At 42.8% G+C, this 15,684-nt stretch overlaps 1 protein-coding gene across 7 annotated transcripts in view; it reads left to right on the top strand.

The window, feature by feature from the left end:
- LOC106782834 (serine protease 52) overlaps positions 1–15,684 on the top strand; it is a 64,674-nt gene that overhangs the window by 2,609 nt on the left and 46,381 nt on the right. The window contains exons 2-5 of one of the 7 annotated variants that reach the window (XM_014737747.3): positions 4,747–4,942; positions 5,877–6,019; positions 7,343–7,485; positions 10,251–10,543. In XM_014737747.3, the coding sequence (XP_014593233.1) occupies positions 4,747–4,942; positions 5,877–6,019; positions 7,343–7,485; positions 10,251–10,520 (752 nt within the window). In that variant the 3' untranslated portion in view covers positions 10,521–10,543. Of the gene's footprint in view, positions 1–4,746; positions 4,943–5,777; positions 6,020–7,342; positions 8,009–9,834; positions 10,544–15,684 lie in introns of those variants that run through there. The other 6 variants (XM_070256809.1, XM_014737746.3, XM_014737748.3 and 3 more) reach the window with 6 other exon arrangements.

Here is a 15,684-nt window from a genome sequence, read left to right as displayed (position 1 = left end):
TAAAATCCATTCAGTTCTCTGTCTACAGAATATGCAAATCCTTTGGGCTCCCAGGGACTCTACTAAAATTCTCAATCACAGGTTTCCTGTTTTCCAGGTCAGCCCTAATTCTATGTAATTTTCAACAAAGTTGAACCATCAAGCATATAAAAACAGAAGAATTTTTGTACTTGCATAAGACTTTTCATGTAAATACCTTCACGTTTCAGTTTGCACGACAATTGGCAGCCTGACATCAATAGCAATACAGCATTTAAAGTGTTGTAAGTGAAATCGTATACCCCTTAAGGAAAAAATTAAGAATAAAGCTAAAATTTGCTTCAATGTTTATATATAAGAAATTAAATAAAGATAGTTGTGTTTCATATTAATGTAATTTAAGGAAAAATATTTTCCCCTCACCATTTTGAACTGAACAGTGTTTTAGAACTGGAAAAAATCTTAAAGATGATATTACTGAATGCCATCATTTTATGTGTGAGAAAACTGAAGACTCTACAGATAGCCTGTTCCATTATAGAAAAATTCCACCAAGTTCATTTTTATATTAAAGAATACAGATGTCCAACAGACACATGAAAAGATGCTCAACATCACTAATCATTAGGGAAATGCAAATCAAAACTACAGTGAGATATCATCTTACACGGGTCAGAACAGCTATAATTACCAAGAAGAAAAACAAATGTTGGAGAGGGTGTGGAGAAAAGGGAACCCTCATACACTGCTGGTGGGAATGCAAACTGGGGCAGCCACTATGGAAAACAGTATGGAGATTCCTCAAAAAACTAAAAATAGGACTACCACATGACCCAGCCATCCCACTACTGGGTATCTAGCCAAACAACTTGAAATCAACAATCCAAAGTAACATATGCACCCCTATGTTCATCGCAGCACTATTCACAATAGTGGAGACATGAAAACAATCCAAGTGCCCATTGTATGATGATTGGATAAAGAAGATATGATATGTATATACAATGGAATACTACTCAACCAGAAAAAAAGACAAAATCATCCCAGTTGCAAGAACATGGAGGGATCTGGAGGGTACTACACTAAGTGAAATAAGCCAGACTGAGAAAGACAAACACCATATGATTTCACTCTTATGTGAAATATAAACAAACACATGGACAAAGAAAACAGTTCAGCAGTTACCGGGGGGAGGGGCGGGGGGTAGGCACAGGAGGTGACCGGGAGCACTTGTGTGGTGACAGACAAGAAATATGTACAACTGAAATTTCACAGTGATGTAAACTACTAAGAACTCAATAAATTAAAAAAAAAAAAAAAGAATAAACAAGTTCCTTGGGCTCCCACGGACTCTCCTAAATATCACAACCACAGGTCTCAAATTCTCCAAGTCAGTCTCAATTCTGTGTAATTTCCAACAAAGTGGAATACAACAGTGTAGCAGATTTTTTATACTTCTGTAAGATTTTTCATACCATCCAGTGATCTCCACCCACTGATACTAGATCTGAGCAAGCCTGACACTTCATCTTTAAGAAAATCCTGCAGGAGTCTGAAGGCCCATCTGAGTGTTCTTTCCTCATATGCTCCTTATAATGTAAGGATTCCCAAGGTGCTGGCTCCTCACCTCTGAACACCCTCCACTTGTTAATGTCATTCTTACACCTTGAGGCCCCAGACTGACGACCTGCAGTCTGTGCGGTGGAGAGCGTAGCAGTCTAGTCATCTCGTCAGCATCTTGTGGTTGATATCCTCTTGAAAAACTTCCAGGCCAAGGCTCCCTTCACAATCTCAAGCTTTGGATCTATTGTTTTTCTAATGGGAGTTGCAAGACTTTCTGTGGATTCCTTGTTGATGGTTCACACCCAGGATTCAGACCTGGCCAGCTAATTTTCAATCTCAAGTCTGTCATCTATAATATTCATTCTTGCTCAGTTTTGTGTCATGCATTATGATGCACTTTTTCTTCCGAGTTTGAGATGACTTTTTACCCATTTAAATTTTAAAGGCATCTATTAGCACTTGCCTGGCTTGGTGTCCTGTGCTGCTCCAGCACCTCCGAACCCTCAGCAGAAACTGATGATAGGTTGCCATCCTTTGTTTTCCTAAGCTTAGATGTGCCTTTGGACTTGTCCTACACAGAGGACAGAGACAGGTCAGACTTAGCTCTCCAGGTGAAACCTTCTCCCCACCTCACCCCAGAAAGCTTCCTTCCAGGTGGACACAGAGTTCATGATCACTGCTTTGGATGTAATGTCTCAACCTGCTTGACGTTCACCTTAGAGAGCAATCATCCAAACCACTTACCATCATTTTGGCCAAAAAAGAATTGAGCAGAAGCTTTGCTGAAATATAGACCTATTGCAAGCTATGAGCAAGATGAATAGAGAGTTGGGCTTTAGAACTAGACACACTTGACTGAAAAATCCCCACGTTCCTCTTACAGGCTAAGTGACCTTGGGCAATACCATGATCTCTCAGAGATTGTTTTTTCGTCCGTAAAAGGGGGTGATAAAACCTATCTTAGAGGTTTGTTAGGATTATTAAATGTCTCACAGACACACACGACACAGAGGCTGACTCCTGGTAGGTGCTCAGTAAGTGGCAGCTATCATTATGTAGCAAAAAAGACTGCATACTGGGGCTTTTAAATTGTGAATCCAATTTAACTTGTAATCACCAGTAGTTTTCTTTAAACTTCCACAAACTATTATTTTAATTAAGTATTTTTAACATTTCCCAGAGATTCAACATTATTGCATTTTAGTTCCAAGATTCCTTTTTGGGCCCTGAAAATTCAACACTTCCATCTGAGATTGGGCTGCAGGTTCCTTGCAATGTGTGGTGTTCCACTGGGAATACCAAATCATGTCCCCCTTCATGGGAACAGGTACTCCTGGGCACCAGCTACTTATTCTCTCTTTGTATCTTCAAAGGAGACAACACTTCCATGGGTGATTTACTCTCCCTTCCCCTCCCCCAGGCTCCCTGATTTAGGAACTCAAAGCGCAGTTGCCTCCATGAGTATGGGGTGAAATAGTATCTGAACTGAGGTCCCTCAGTTTCTAATCAGCTGTACAGGTTATTGATAGGTCAAGATTTTAGGGATGTTAAGATCTTTATTGCCCATCTCACCCACCCGTCCATACATCCATCCATTTATTCGATCAGTAGTATTGGGTTTCTACCACATGCCAGTCTCTAAGGTGGGTAATGGGGATGTAAAAATTAGCCAGACATGGTTCCTGCCCTCATAGAGATTACAATTTAATGGATGAAATAGACTCTAAACTAACAGTTTCACAAATATTTAATCACTGTTAGTGTTCTGAGGGGAGGGAATGGTGTTGAACGAGAAAGTAAACCGAGGGTAGCTTATGTAATCTTGAAAGGCAAGGAAGATTTCTAAAGGGACTTCATAATTGAGCTAAGATGTGAAGGATACACAGCAATTAAACAGACAAAGAAGAGCAAGATGGATGAGGGAAGAGCCTGTCTTTCTGGCAGAGACATGGGGAAGAGCCCTAAGACAGGGAGGAGCAGGGCACTTCTGGGGGCTGAAAGGACCAGGGCAGTTGGAGGAGAGAAACCCAGAGGCAGAGATAAGCGGCAGCAGTGATGGCAATGTGCACTGGTGGTGGTAAAATGTGACAGCGAGGAGTGGTGTGATGATGGTGACAAGTGGTGGGGACACGTGGTGGTGGAATGTGTGGTGTGGAGATGATTTGAATAAATACACCTTTCATATTATACTTTGTGAAAAATTTTGAATGGCACTGCCTTTTCTCCCCATATATAAGCATGGTTAACAGTTTAAAAACAATTTGCCCAGTGGTTAGGAGAACAGACTCTGGAAGCAGACTGCCTAAGTTCAAATCTTAGCTCAATCATATATTAGCTTTTGGGTCTTGACCAGATGTCCTAACCTTAAACTTATCTCTGTTGGCTCCCCTTTAAAATGGGGCAATAATAATTTCAGTTATCCATGGGGTTTGTGTTTTAGACAAAACAGAATGTTAAAAATAAAAATAGTAAGCACTCAGCATTTTAGATTTTATGATGTTTATTTTCCTCATTACTCAAATGACATTTGAAAGACATCAAAGATGTCAAAACAATCCTATCCCATAGGAAATGCCAAAATTTTTATTCCTTTGAAGGTGCAACTTGAATGATCCCTAGAATTAAAATTGGGTGTAAGATGGTGCCAGTAATCACAATAGGAAACACAGGAGGGGAATCTTCCTATCTAGGAAGGAAGGGACAGATCAATCTCTCTTTGCCTGTAGAGTTTCTGGTGTCTGTGTCACCCACGTGGAGAGGCCAGTGAAAATGTGCATCCCAAGACACCACACCAAGGCCCTGATTTTCAGAGGACAATGAGGTCTAATTTCAAATAAATGAATGTTCTCATTTGGGCTTCCTCACTGGGGTGCAACAGCAAGGTCCAGCCCCAGGGCTTGTAGCGGTGCCCCCTCCCCAAGGGCCCTTAGAGGGAGACCCTTCCAAGAATCAAAGCCATAGTGAAGGCAGCAGCCATTGCTCCCCACAAGCCCATTCTCACAATTGTGGTGCCCTTGGTAGGCATAGGGGGGCATCATTCTGACTGGATGGCTCTCCCACCTGATGTTAACCTGGCTAAGGCACTGCTGTCTGTGTGCTGGGGGGCAAGGAGAAACGGGCATTAGACTTAAGTTTTTTCCAAGCCAACCAACCTTGACTGTTGGGCCAGGTTTTCTCCTCTCTCTTCCTTCTTTTTGCTTTTAGTGACATGTGGCCGAAACATGTGGGACAAATCTGAGAAGTCAGAAGCTTTGGGAATCATAGGTGGGGAACCTGCAGACATTGTAGATTTCCCATGGCATGTGAGTATTCTTGACCAAGGGCGACATCTCTGTGGAGGATCGATCCTCAGTGAGTGGTGGGTTCTAACTGCGTCCCATTGCTTCATAAACAAAAATAAGTAAGTATTGCAAACAGCCTTTTTTTTTAACCAGTGTGGTAGAATATTTTCCCCTACATGCTTGTTAATTTTTTGGAAGCTCCACCCAGGTTTGTCAGCCGTAGAACAAAATACCAGGAGGCTAAATACACGCCCGTGTGGCCAAACATCACACTGTGCAGGTGGGAGAGACACTGCTCTCCTCCTAAGATGTTTTACATCTGGTTATGTGGGACCCAAATGGGAGAACAAACGTTTCCTGGATTTCTCAGCGTCTTGCCAAGTGCATGTGGTCCTAGTCTAAACCTCTGGAAAGTACTTTCCTAAGCATTTGCTCTCACTCGGGAAGAGCATAGGCTGACAGTGACCACAGAGTCAGAGAATCCTAGAAGGGATTAGGACCCAAGGGCAGGGTACCAGGCCTGGCTACATGACAGGAGATCCTTAGGTGCTGTCTTAACTCAAGTCCACAAGTCAATATTTTTGAGAAACTTCCCAGGTGTTTGTTATATAGCCAGTCCCCCTATTCTTGCAAATCAAGGTCAGGTCCCCAAGTACTTGTGCATAGCACGGCTTCCTAGACATTTGCTGATGAAATTTACAAGTGAATTTGCCCAAGTAAGGGGCCATCAGGGCAAGAGCGGGTTGGAAAAGGGCAGGACTGGAAGTCAGGTCCATCTCCTGCTGCCCAGTCAGGAATCTCTTCCCCAGCTCTATGCCAAGCTCATGGCCCCAGATGCCTCCCTCCCTGAAGCTCGCAGGATCACAGCCTCAGACTGGTGGAATTTTCTCCTAAGGCTCATCTTTTGCCCTTTCACCACTTACCTTTTTTCTCCTTCTTTTGTTTTGAAATAAGATCTACCTTGGAGGTCAAACACGGTCAAGGATTCTTTAACACCAAGAACTTGAGGAAGATGCAAGTGGACAAGCTAATTACTCACCCTTATTTTGACAGCTGGCTCTTGGATAATGACATCGCTCTCCTCTTGCTCAAATCCCCACTCAACTTGAGTGCCAGTGAAGCACCCATCTGCCTTTCAGAGGTCACTGACATACAGAGGTGGAGAAACTGCTGGGTGACTGGATGGGACATTGCTGGTGAGTTACTGTAACCCAACCCAGTGGGGGGCCAGCACCCTGGCTGATGTTTGCATGAGAAGCAAACTCTGGAGGCTCTGCTGGCCCTGGGAAGTCTGCCTGGTGGATTTGGCGACCTCAAGTTCTCATTTAGGTTTCTATGATGATCCTTCTCAGTCCATGTGGTGGCTATCCTTTGTGGGCCTTCCTGGGCTCCTGTAGCAAGTTTTATGTCCATATTGTGAAACATAAACTCTAAACAAGGCCTCAGTGATAACCCATGCAGAGGTTTTCAGAGTCTGAGGGGTGATTTGGAAGGATTTTGAGGGACTTATTGATAGGCAAAGGGGTGGCAAAATGGACTGGGTTCCAAGAAGGCCACACCAATGTCAGCCACATCAACTCTGTCCCAATTAATGATGTCAGTTCTGATTCCCTGTGATAAAGGGCTCTGTGGCTAAAATATCTGAAAACCACAGATCTAGGCTAAGGAGAAGGGCATAAACTGAATATAAACTTGTCCTTATAGAGTCAACCAGTAATGCACCCCTGCTACTTCTCCCAGCCAACCCACAAAATGTGCCTTTTTGTCTTTCTTCTTGGTAAGTGTGTCTTGCCTCAAAACCAACAGAGCAGAAAAAAATTCCAGTTGGTTCTGTTCTTCCAATTAGGTATCTAAATGGCGGTACATTGATTCCTACATGGTCTCAAAGCTCAGAGCTGTTTTAGAATTCCTCGTTGGGAATTGCCCTTTAAAACAAAGCCACCTTCCCAACTTAGAGTTCCTTGAGCTTTGTACAGCATATAGTCCTTGAACTTCTTCTATGATCCAGGCGAGGTTCTAGGCTCAGCAACTTACAAAGAGGAAAATATCCCCACCTTCAAGGAGTGAACATTCTAGTGTTGGACTCACCTCCTCCATAGGTAATGAACCGCTCAAGGACCCTGACGTGATTCAAGCCCTTCTTTATGTGCCGTGGGCCCCAGGATAGAACCTGTCATCTTGGGTTCTCTTTACATCCTTACGGATTTAAACAAAACACCTTTTTAGGACCTTAGCTGGAGACTGGCACCTTCTTCAGGGTGAGAAGTGGTGCACTAGGCTGAGATTCCATAAAGACTCAGTCCTGGGGAGCTCTGGATTCAGAGAGGGTGGGCTCGAGAGTCTCCTGGACACCACTCTCACTTCCTCCTCACTCCATCCGAATTTAGGTTATTCTCTGGGCCATAAAGCAGTTCCCTTGTTGTTGAGGTGAAAAGATATGATGTGGGTGAATGATTGACCTCAACCTAAAGGGACCACTTTGAGTTCAGGGTCTCTCCCCATCTTCTTCTTTGGGTCAGCTCCAATGCAAGGTGTGAATGCAGAGCTGCATAAAGTCAACACTGAGCTGGTCAAATGGAACATGTGCTCTGAAGTGATGTCTATGCTCACCAAGAACATGCTGTGTGCTGGGAATCCTCAAGGTGGGAAGGACGCCTGCCAGGTAATGGAGCTTGTCCTTTGCTTGGAGAGGGGCTGCCACAGAGGGCTGGCCCACGGTTCCAGGATAATTGGCTCCCCTCTTCCTCCTCTGTATAAGTTACCTAAGGCTGCTGCAACAAATGACCACAGACAGGGTGAATTAAAACAACAGAAACATATTCTCTCACAGAGTCCAGAAGTCCAAACTCACGGCATCAGCAGGGCCATGCTCAGGCTGGAGGCTCTGGCGGAGGATCCTTCCCTACCTTTTCTGGCTTCTCATCCTTGCCGACAATCCGTGGCATCCCTTGGTTTGTGTCTGCATCACTCCAATCTCTGCCTCAGTCTTCACATGGACTTCTCCCCTGTGTGCGTGTCTCTTCTGTTTTCTTTTCTTATAAGGATTTCAGTCATTGGCTTAGGGCCCACCCTAATCCAGTAAGATTTCATCTTAATTTAACTAATTACGTTTGCAAAGACCCTATTTCCAAATGAGGTCACATTCTGAGGTTCTGGGTGGACGTGAATTTGAGAGGGCTGCTATTCAACTCAGTACAGATGCTCTGTAACCAAAGGGAGGCAGTGCAGGGTGATGGTTTGGGGTGCAGGCTCCCCTAGCCTCCCTCCCAGCTCCTCTACTTATTACCTGTGACTTCCCTCTGTGCCTGTGCCTTTTCAGGTTTCCTCATCTGTAAAACGGAAATACTAAGAGTTCCTCCCTTTTAGGTCTGCTGTGAAAATCAAGCGAATCAAACGCACAAAGGCACTTAGAACCACATGGAGGAGAGGAGGGTCAAAGTAAATCTTAGCAATATCATTTTCTCCATCACCATCTCTTACACCTGCTCAATGCTCAATAGCATACAAACTGTTTCCACAAATATTACATGAAAGGGTTATAAATTAGCCCTAGGAAGCAGGCCTATTTCAGATGGAGAAACTGAGGATCAGTGAAGCTGACAGCCTTGCAGAGGACACACCAGCAAGATAAATAACACACCAGAGTTCTAATGAAGGGAACTGACTTCTGGGGTTAGGGCCATCTTTTGAGTTCCAGGAGAAATGGGGCTCCAAATCCAGCAGCTCAGCCTGACCACGTGCAGATTCGCCTGTTCAACAAAAATTCACAAAAATGCTGGGAGCTCACTGAGTAGAGGCTTACCACGTGAGAGGGAGGTACAATTATTGTGGGAGAGGTACAATTATTCTCATCAGCGTAAAAACTGAGCCCTGAAATGCTGAAGAAAATTTTTCACATTCTCTCAGCTAGATATTCACCGGGGGCTTTAACTCCGGAAGTTTAAGTTCTTAACTGGGCTGCTATTCTGCCCAACATCTTTCACGTAGATCCCCTCATCTCCAGGGAAGCGATTACAATTCTTTAAAGAAAGGTCATGGGACTTTCCAATGACTTCAAGGAATTTGGTAAAGAATAATTTTGTTCAAAGTAAGTTGATGGGCATAGCAATTTGTTCATGATAACCACAATCTGGTTGGAAAAAAAAATCAAATAAACCCATAGCCAGTTTTTTGGTTTTTTTGTTTATTTGTTTTGTATTTGGATTTTTGGCACATCTTTGAATGGTGCTTCTTTTCAACATTTTTGTATGTCACTTAATATTTTCAAAAATAAATCTTTGTAAGCTGTGAAGCAATATGTACTGCCTGACCCTATTTCTGTAAAATAATAGCGATGGATGCATATTTGCATACGCAAGGATGTAGGAAGTTATAGTTGACTAAGGAGTTGCCTCTGATGGTTGGAGTCAGAAATGTTTATTTCGTTTATTTATATGAGTACGTGGTAAAGAAGAGGCAAGTGGTACAGATGGGTGTACAGTGAGGAGGCAGTTTACCTCTAACATTTGTTCTCCGGTTCACTCCCCAGAGAAGCCATTGTTACTGTGTTACCATATCTTACCGGAAATAGTCTTTTCACACACAATCATGTGTGTTTATATATAAATTTACTTATCTATACAATTATGGGTATTCTTCATGTTCTTTTCCCATATCTGAGTTTTCTGATTTTTTTTGATGAAGATACGTTATTCTTTAACAGAATTTTAAAAATGGCCCAGGAGCTTTGGGGGCATGAAAGGCAGTATATGTTTTCCTCGATTTTTGTGTCAATGATGTCTGTTCCGCTTACTCATACTTATTTGGCAATCTTTTTCAAGATGTTTTAAAATTTGTAAGCTGTTTAAAATTTAATGTTTTAAACCACAATACAATATTTCGATATCATTTTTATATTTTTTGCATTTTGTATATGTCAGTTTGTATGCCTGCTATATTCAACCAATGACCTATGATGAGGCATAATGGATTTTTGTTTTTGTGTTTTACTTTGCTCCTGTGAACAATACAGAAAGAACAAAATGGGCTGACTGAAAGTGGATTTGAAGTAAAAAGGCCAGGGAAAGATTGGAAGAATTCTGAAAAACAACAAAAGTGCTTAGAGGCAAAATGGATTGCAAAACCATTCCATGGTGCATCAAAATGAATGCATGCAACTGGATGATGATGATAATGGTGGATATTTACTTTTTGACTAAATTGTCATTCATCACCATTGCTTTTGACCAATTGTTTGCTACCTTTTCTGACAGCCACAGAGCTGGGAGCATAGTCGTGGAGTTGGAGAGCCTTATCAAAATTAAAACAGTCCGCTCATCAAAGACATCATAAGTGCTTTTTGCCTTGTGCCAGGTTCCCACACCTCAATAGGCTATAGGAGTGATTTGCTACTCTCCCTTCGACTCCCAAACAACTTTTCTTTCCTAGGGTGACAGTGGGGGGCCTCTGGTTTGCCAGAAAAAACACAACAACAGCCTATGGTACCAGCTGGGCATTGTCAGCTGGGGAGTGGGCTGTGGCCAGGAGCAACTGCCTGGAGTGTACACGAAGGTGTCTAATTATCTGTTATGGATTAACACAGAGACCTCACTGTCAGGAAAGCCCTACAGGCACGAGCCAGACTCTGGGCACAGTCTGCTTCTATCATCCTGGGCCATCTCGTTACTGTATTTTGTGGTGCTTCTATTATGCCCATGATTAAACACTGTATTGCCTCAAAACCAAGTGTCCTTCTCAGTTTGTGGAGTAAGGTCAAGGGTGGGGTACAAGCTATGAGGAAAGATTCTCATATGATTCGTTACATCAGAAATAATCATTTACCTATAGGAGTGCTTAAAACATACTTTGGACCCACTAAAAGGCCTCTGGTTCCCCTGGAATTTGGAGGCAGGTTACCAGTTGCAGCTCGAGGCATCTCCAAAGGTTTGGATGGATCACCTTCCCAGGGAGAGGGGCATGCCAGGGACCTCGGAAACAGAGAACCTACTCTTTCCTTTCTTGCAACAAGTGTCCTTCCATAGCTTCTTTCACTTTCCAAAGGGGTACACAGCTCCCAAATTTCTTTTGCTCTTGAAATAAGCATTCCAAGTCCTCTGTCTCCCTTCATTTGTAGCTCATTCCTGAGACCTATAGATTTGGTTTCCAGAAAGATCTTTGTTCTTCACCCTCCTTTGCTTCCATAGCTATCGCATAGTCCAGAGCCCCCATAAATTCTGCTTTTGGCTCTCCAAGATCAGGAGTAACAATGCTAAGATTCAGGATCAGGAAATCATTGAAGTATAAATGTCCTAGAGATGAGGTGGGAAAGAAACACACAGCTAATGGGTTGTATTAACGAAGGGACTTTTGCTTGCAAGCATCAGAAACTCAACCTGAAGCAAAAATGGAAATGAGAAGTATACTGGGGTAGCACAGAATCAAAGGAAGAACATTACTGGCCTTGGGAGGGTGTTCCAGCAAACAGCTGTGTGAGGGTTTAACTTAGTCCCAGGGTGCGTTTCGGGCTATCTGGAACAGTGGGTGGACTCTCCATCCTTCACCCAATCACCCATGAGCATGATTTTTTTCAACCAGGCAAGACATAATGAGTGGCATTCTTTTCTGAGGGAACTCAGCACATTTTTGAAGAGAGAGGGAAAAGCAGTAGAGTATTCAAAAAGATGTGTGTTTTTATGAGTTTGCCGTAAGTGGAGTTCCTTGAGCTATGAACAACAACAAGAAAGTGAAACAAAAAGGAGAAACCACCAACTTCCCTGCAGATGCATCCTGAGAGGGAAAAAAGAGAGGATGAAAAGACAGTTTCTCTACACCTGCCTTCATCGGCTTCATCAGAAGAGGACAGCTGGGTACCATCCGACTCTAGAGAGAGGGGAGGCAAAGAAACATATAGGTGGGTGAGGGCAGGAAAAATCAGTATGTAGTTAAGTTTTGCCAAAGCTGCAGTTACCGCAAGAATTCTAGCTGTTGCTAAGCAGAGAAATATGGCTGCAAGCAGATGGGTTAGTGTCCCCGAAAAAGGTAGGTTTAAAAAGAAATTCCTCTTTTCCGTGTAAGAGGAGGCAGTGGGAGGAACCTGGCCTTCAAGTTCAGAGGGCAGAGGCTGGAAGAGACTGAGAGAAGTCACAGTCTTGTGTCTTGTGCCCTCTGCTCAGGGCAGCAGGCTGACAGAGAAGCCCCACCAGCCGGGCCACTCGGCCAGGCTCCTGTGAAAGGGCGTGTGTGCACGCAAAAGGGAGCTCTGCCTCCCGCACAAGCACGTTCTCAAACTTGCAGCTTTTTGCCAATCCTGTAAGGAAGAAGTGGGAGCTAAAAGTAGAGTTTTTTGCTGTCAAATTAAGGCACAATTTACCCAGAGAGACATGCCCTGATCTTAAGTATAACGTTTGATGAGTTTTTAAAAATGCTTATAGCCATGTAACCTACACCCCTATCAAGACATAGAACATTTCCATCACCTAGAAAGACCTCGAAAGTCCTTTCCCTCCCAATTCCAGCTTGCTCCCACCTTCCTTCCCTTCTGCCAGGGTCAAACACTATTCTGGTTTCTTCCACGGAGCATTAGTTTTGCCTGTTATAGACTTTTTTTTGAAGGTTTTTTTTAAGATTAGCCCTGCGCTAACATCTGTTGCCAATCTTCTTCTTCTTCTTCTCTCCAAAGCCCCCCAGTACATAGTTATATATTCTAGTTGTGAATGTTTCTGGTTGTGCTATGTGGGACGCCACTTGAGTGTGGCTTGATGAGTGGTGCTAGGTCTGTGCCCAGGATATGAACTGTCGAAACCCTGGGCCACCAAAGCAGAGTGCATGAACTTAACCACTCAGCCACGGGGCCGGCCCTAGAACTTTTTATCAATGGAATAACATAGTATGGACTTTTTTGTGTCTGTTTTGGGCTTAATATGATATTTTCAGGGTTCATCTATGTTGTTGCATGTGTTAGTAGCTCCTTGTTACTGCCGGGTATTATTCCATACCACAATTATCTTATCCTTTCTCATCTTGATGGGCACCTGAACTTTCTCCAGCTTGGGCCTATTATAAAAATAATAAAACTACTACGAAGGGTCTCATAACAAATCCTTTGTGTATACGTTTTCATTTCTCTTGGGTAAACACCTAGAAGTAAAATTTCCGGGTCTAGAAGAGGTGTATGTTTAACTTTAAGAGAAACTGCCAGATATCCATAGTAGTTACGACATTTCACACCACTCACCCCACAACCCCAGGAACAGGTGAGAGTTCTAGTTGCTCCACCAACATTTGGCATCATCAGTCTTTTTAACTTCTCCATTCTATGGGTATGAAGTGGCATCTTGTTATTCTTTTAATTTGCATTTCCCTCCAAATGTTGTTGAGCACATTTTCATACACTTGCTGATCATTTGTTTACCTCTCTTGGTGAAATGCCTGTTAAAGTCTTTTGCCCATTTTTAATTTGGATTTTTTTATTATTAAATTATAGGAATTGCTTATATATACCATACATTTATATATGGTAAGTACTTTCTCCCAGTCTGTGTTTTACCTATTTATTTTCCTTTTGTTCTTTTTTATTTTTTTTCTTGGTGAGGAAGATTGACTCTGAGCTAACATCTGTTGCCAATCTTCCTCTTTTTGCTTGAGGAAGATTGTCCCTGAGGTAACATCTGTGCCAATCTTCCTCCACTTTATATGTGGGATGCCACCACAGCACAGCCTGATGAAAGGTGTGCAGGTCTACACCTGGGATCCAAACCCATGAACCCCGGGCCACTGAATCAGAGCACATGAACTCAACCACTATGTCATAAGGTTGGTCCCCTTATTTATTTTCTTAATGGTGTCTTTTAACAAGCAGAAGATTTCAATCTTTATTACATCCATTTAATCAATTTTTTCTTTCAGGGTTAGTACATGCTGAGTCCTATCTAAGAAATTTTCTCCTGTTCTAATATTGAGAACACATTTTACTGTTTTATTCTAGAAGCTTTACCATCATTTAGCTTTAACATTTAGATCTGTAATTCATCTTGAAACAATTGCCATGTGTGATGTGATATGGGTCGATTCACTTCTTCCATATGCACAGCCAAGTGAGTTGAAAAGACCTTCTTTTCCCCACTGGCTTGCTTTGGTGTCTTGGTCTAAATCAGCTGACCATAAAAACACGTGTGGGTCTATTTCTGGAGTTACGTGTTTTTCTTTTGCTGTCCTGGGTAGTCTACGATCGGATTTCTGATTTGGCTTTTGTTTGATATCTGACCTGAATGGCTTTGTTTCCACTTGAAAATGGGATACAGGGAGTTTGTGGCATCCAGTAATTTAATTATCACCTATGGGACCTTAGAATAAAGTGGCTATTGAAGGCAAGCTTTTAGCAGACCAAATGGTTGTTGCAATTGACAATTATAATGGGAAGGCTAACTGCTTAGAAAAGAACTTAAATAAGAAAACCTAGTAGGCTCAGGGTCTTATATTTTTGACTTAAGTCACTGTCAAAGAACCAGACACCTTCTATACCTGCTATACAAAGAATATCTTCTCTCGTGTAGCTGCAGAGCCAATGGAGCCAAAAATTGGCCCCAAATCTAACCATATACTGATTGCATAAATACAATATAAAATGAATTCACAGCCTCTATAGGTCTCTCATATGAAAGGTATGATTGCAGAAAGAGTGGAAACCTGAAAATCAAAATGGGAATATTTGGGTGGATTTACATGTATCTGTTTTTAAATGTAAGTATTATTATTATTCAGGTAGGGTGAAGCCAACAGATGCTGAGGTTGAAATGGGCTCCATTGATTAATATAGGGATGACCCTGGAAAATGAAAAATGAAAATCACCCTGGAAAGTCAAAGGCCAGAAAGTGGCCTTTGACTGTTAGAAATGTGGTGGGCACAGTGACCATAATAAGCAACAGGACTGGCAAATCATTGCAGTGGTTTGAACAGCAGGGATGTTTGGCAGTGGTCACTAATGATGAGGTCCCAAAGACTGAAATAAAGCCTGCTGAGCTCTTAATTGATCTGCATAACCAAAACTGAATGAGTACATGGGATGAATAGAGGCCTCCTTGAGTCCCCATGATGGAGCGTTATCTCCCTCACCCACTTCCCTGACCTGAGCCAATTCACAGATCTTTAAACCCCTTAATAGACCAAAGGTTAGGGCCTCTTGAGGAAGGATTTTATGCCTCTGACATAATATGTAATCTTCTAGTCGTTCCCAAAGGCACCTGCAGCCATTCACCAAGATTACTCTGCAATGGGAGAGAATGACACAGATTTATGGGGAAACATCGGACACTTGGTTATGAGGTGATGCTAACTCTGAAGACCCACTGTGGTTCACTAGAAAGTGTGAGGCTCATAGAAGTCAGGTGATAAATAGAGTGATGGCCTGAGTCCGTCTGACATTGAGCCTCATGGCTCTGCAAATCAATCCAGTGGTTATTTCTTCAGTTCTGTATATTGAACCATAGTGGAGAACTGAAAAGAATGTCAACAGGGAAGAAGGGAAAGCCACTGAGCTGGTTGCTACTGTGGGAAACTGGGCTCACTCCCACTGGAGACCCTCTGAAGAACCATTTAGAAGAGTCTAAGAACTATCCCTTTAATTACTGGAAGCTAGAGCTAGCTGCTGCTCTCATTGGTCAAAGGTTGCTCCAGAGGAGTGAATACCCCTGCAATTCCAGACTGTATGTAAGTGTATGTAAGTGGGCCCAGTGCACACCTGTCAGACTTCTTGACATTAGAGGAGCCCTGGGAAGAAGGCGAAGAGGCAAGACGGTTAAGGTGAGACAATGTCAGTGGGAAGTGACTAGAAGCCGGTATGGAACTGTCAGTTCCAGATGTCACTGAAATGGATGGAAAGCTGAG

The sequence above is a fragment of the Equus caballus genome, chromosome 2 (genome assembly GCF_041296265.1).
Source record: "Equus caballus isolate H_3958 breed thoroughbred chromosome 2, TB-T2T, whole genome shotgun sequence".
Classification (NCBI taxonomy): Eukaryota; Metazoa; Chordata; class Mammalia; order Perissodactyla; family Equidae; genus Equus; species Equus caballus.
This window is presented reverse-complemented; position numbering and strand designations above follow the sequence as displayed.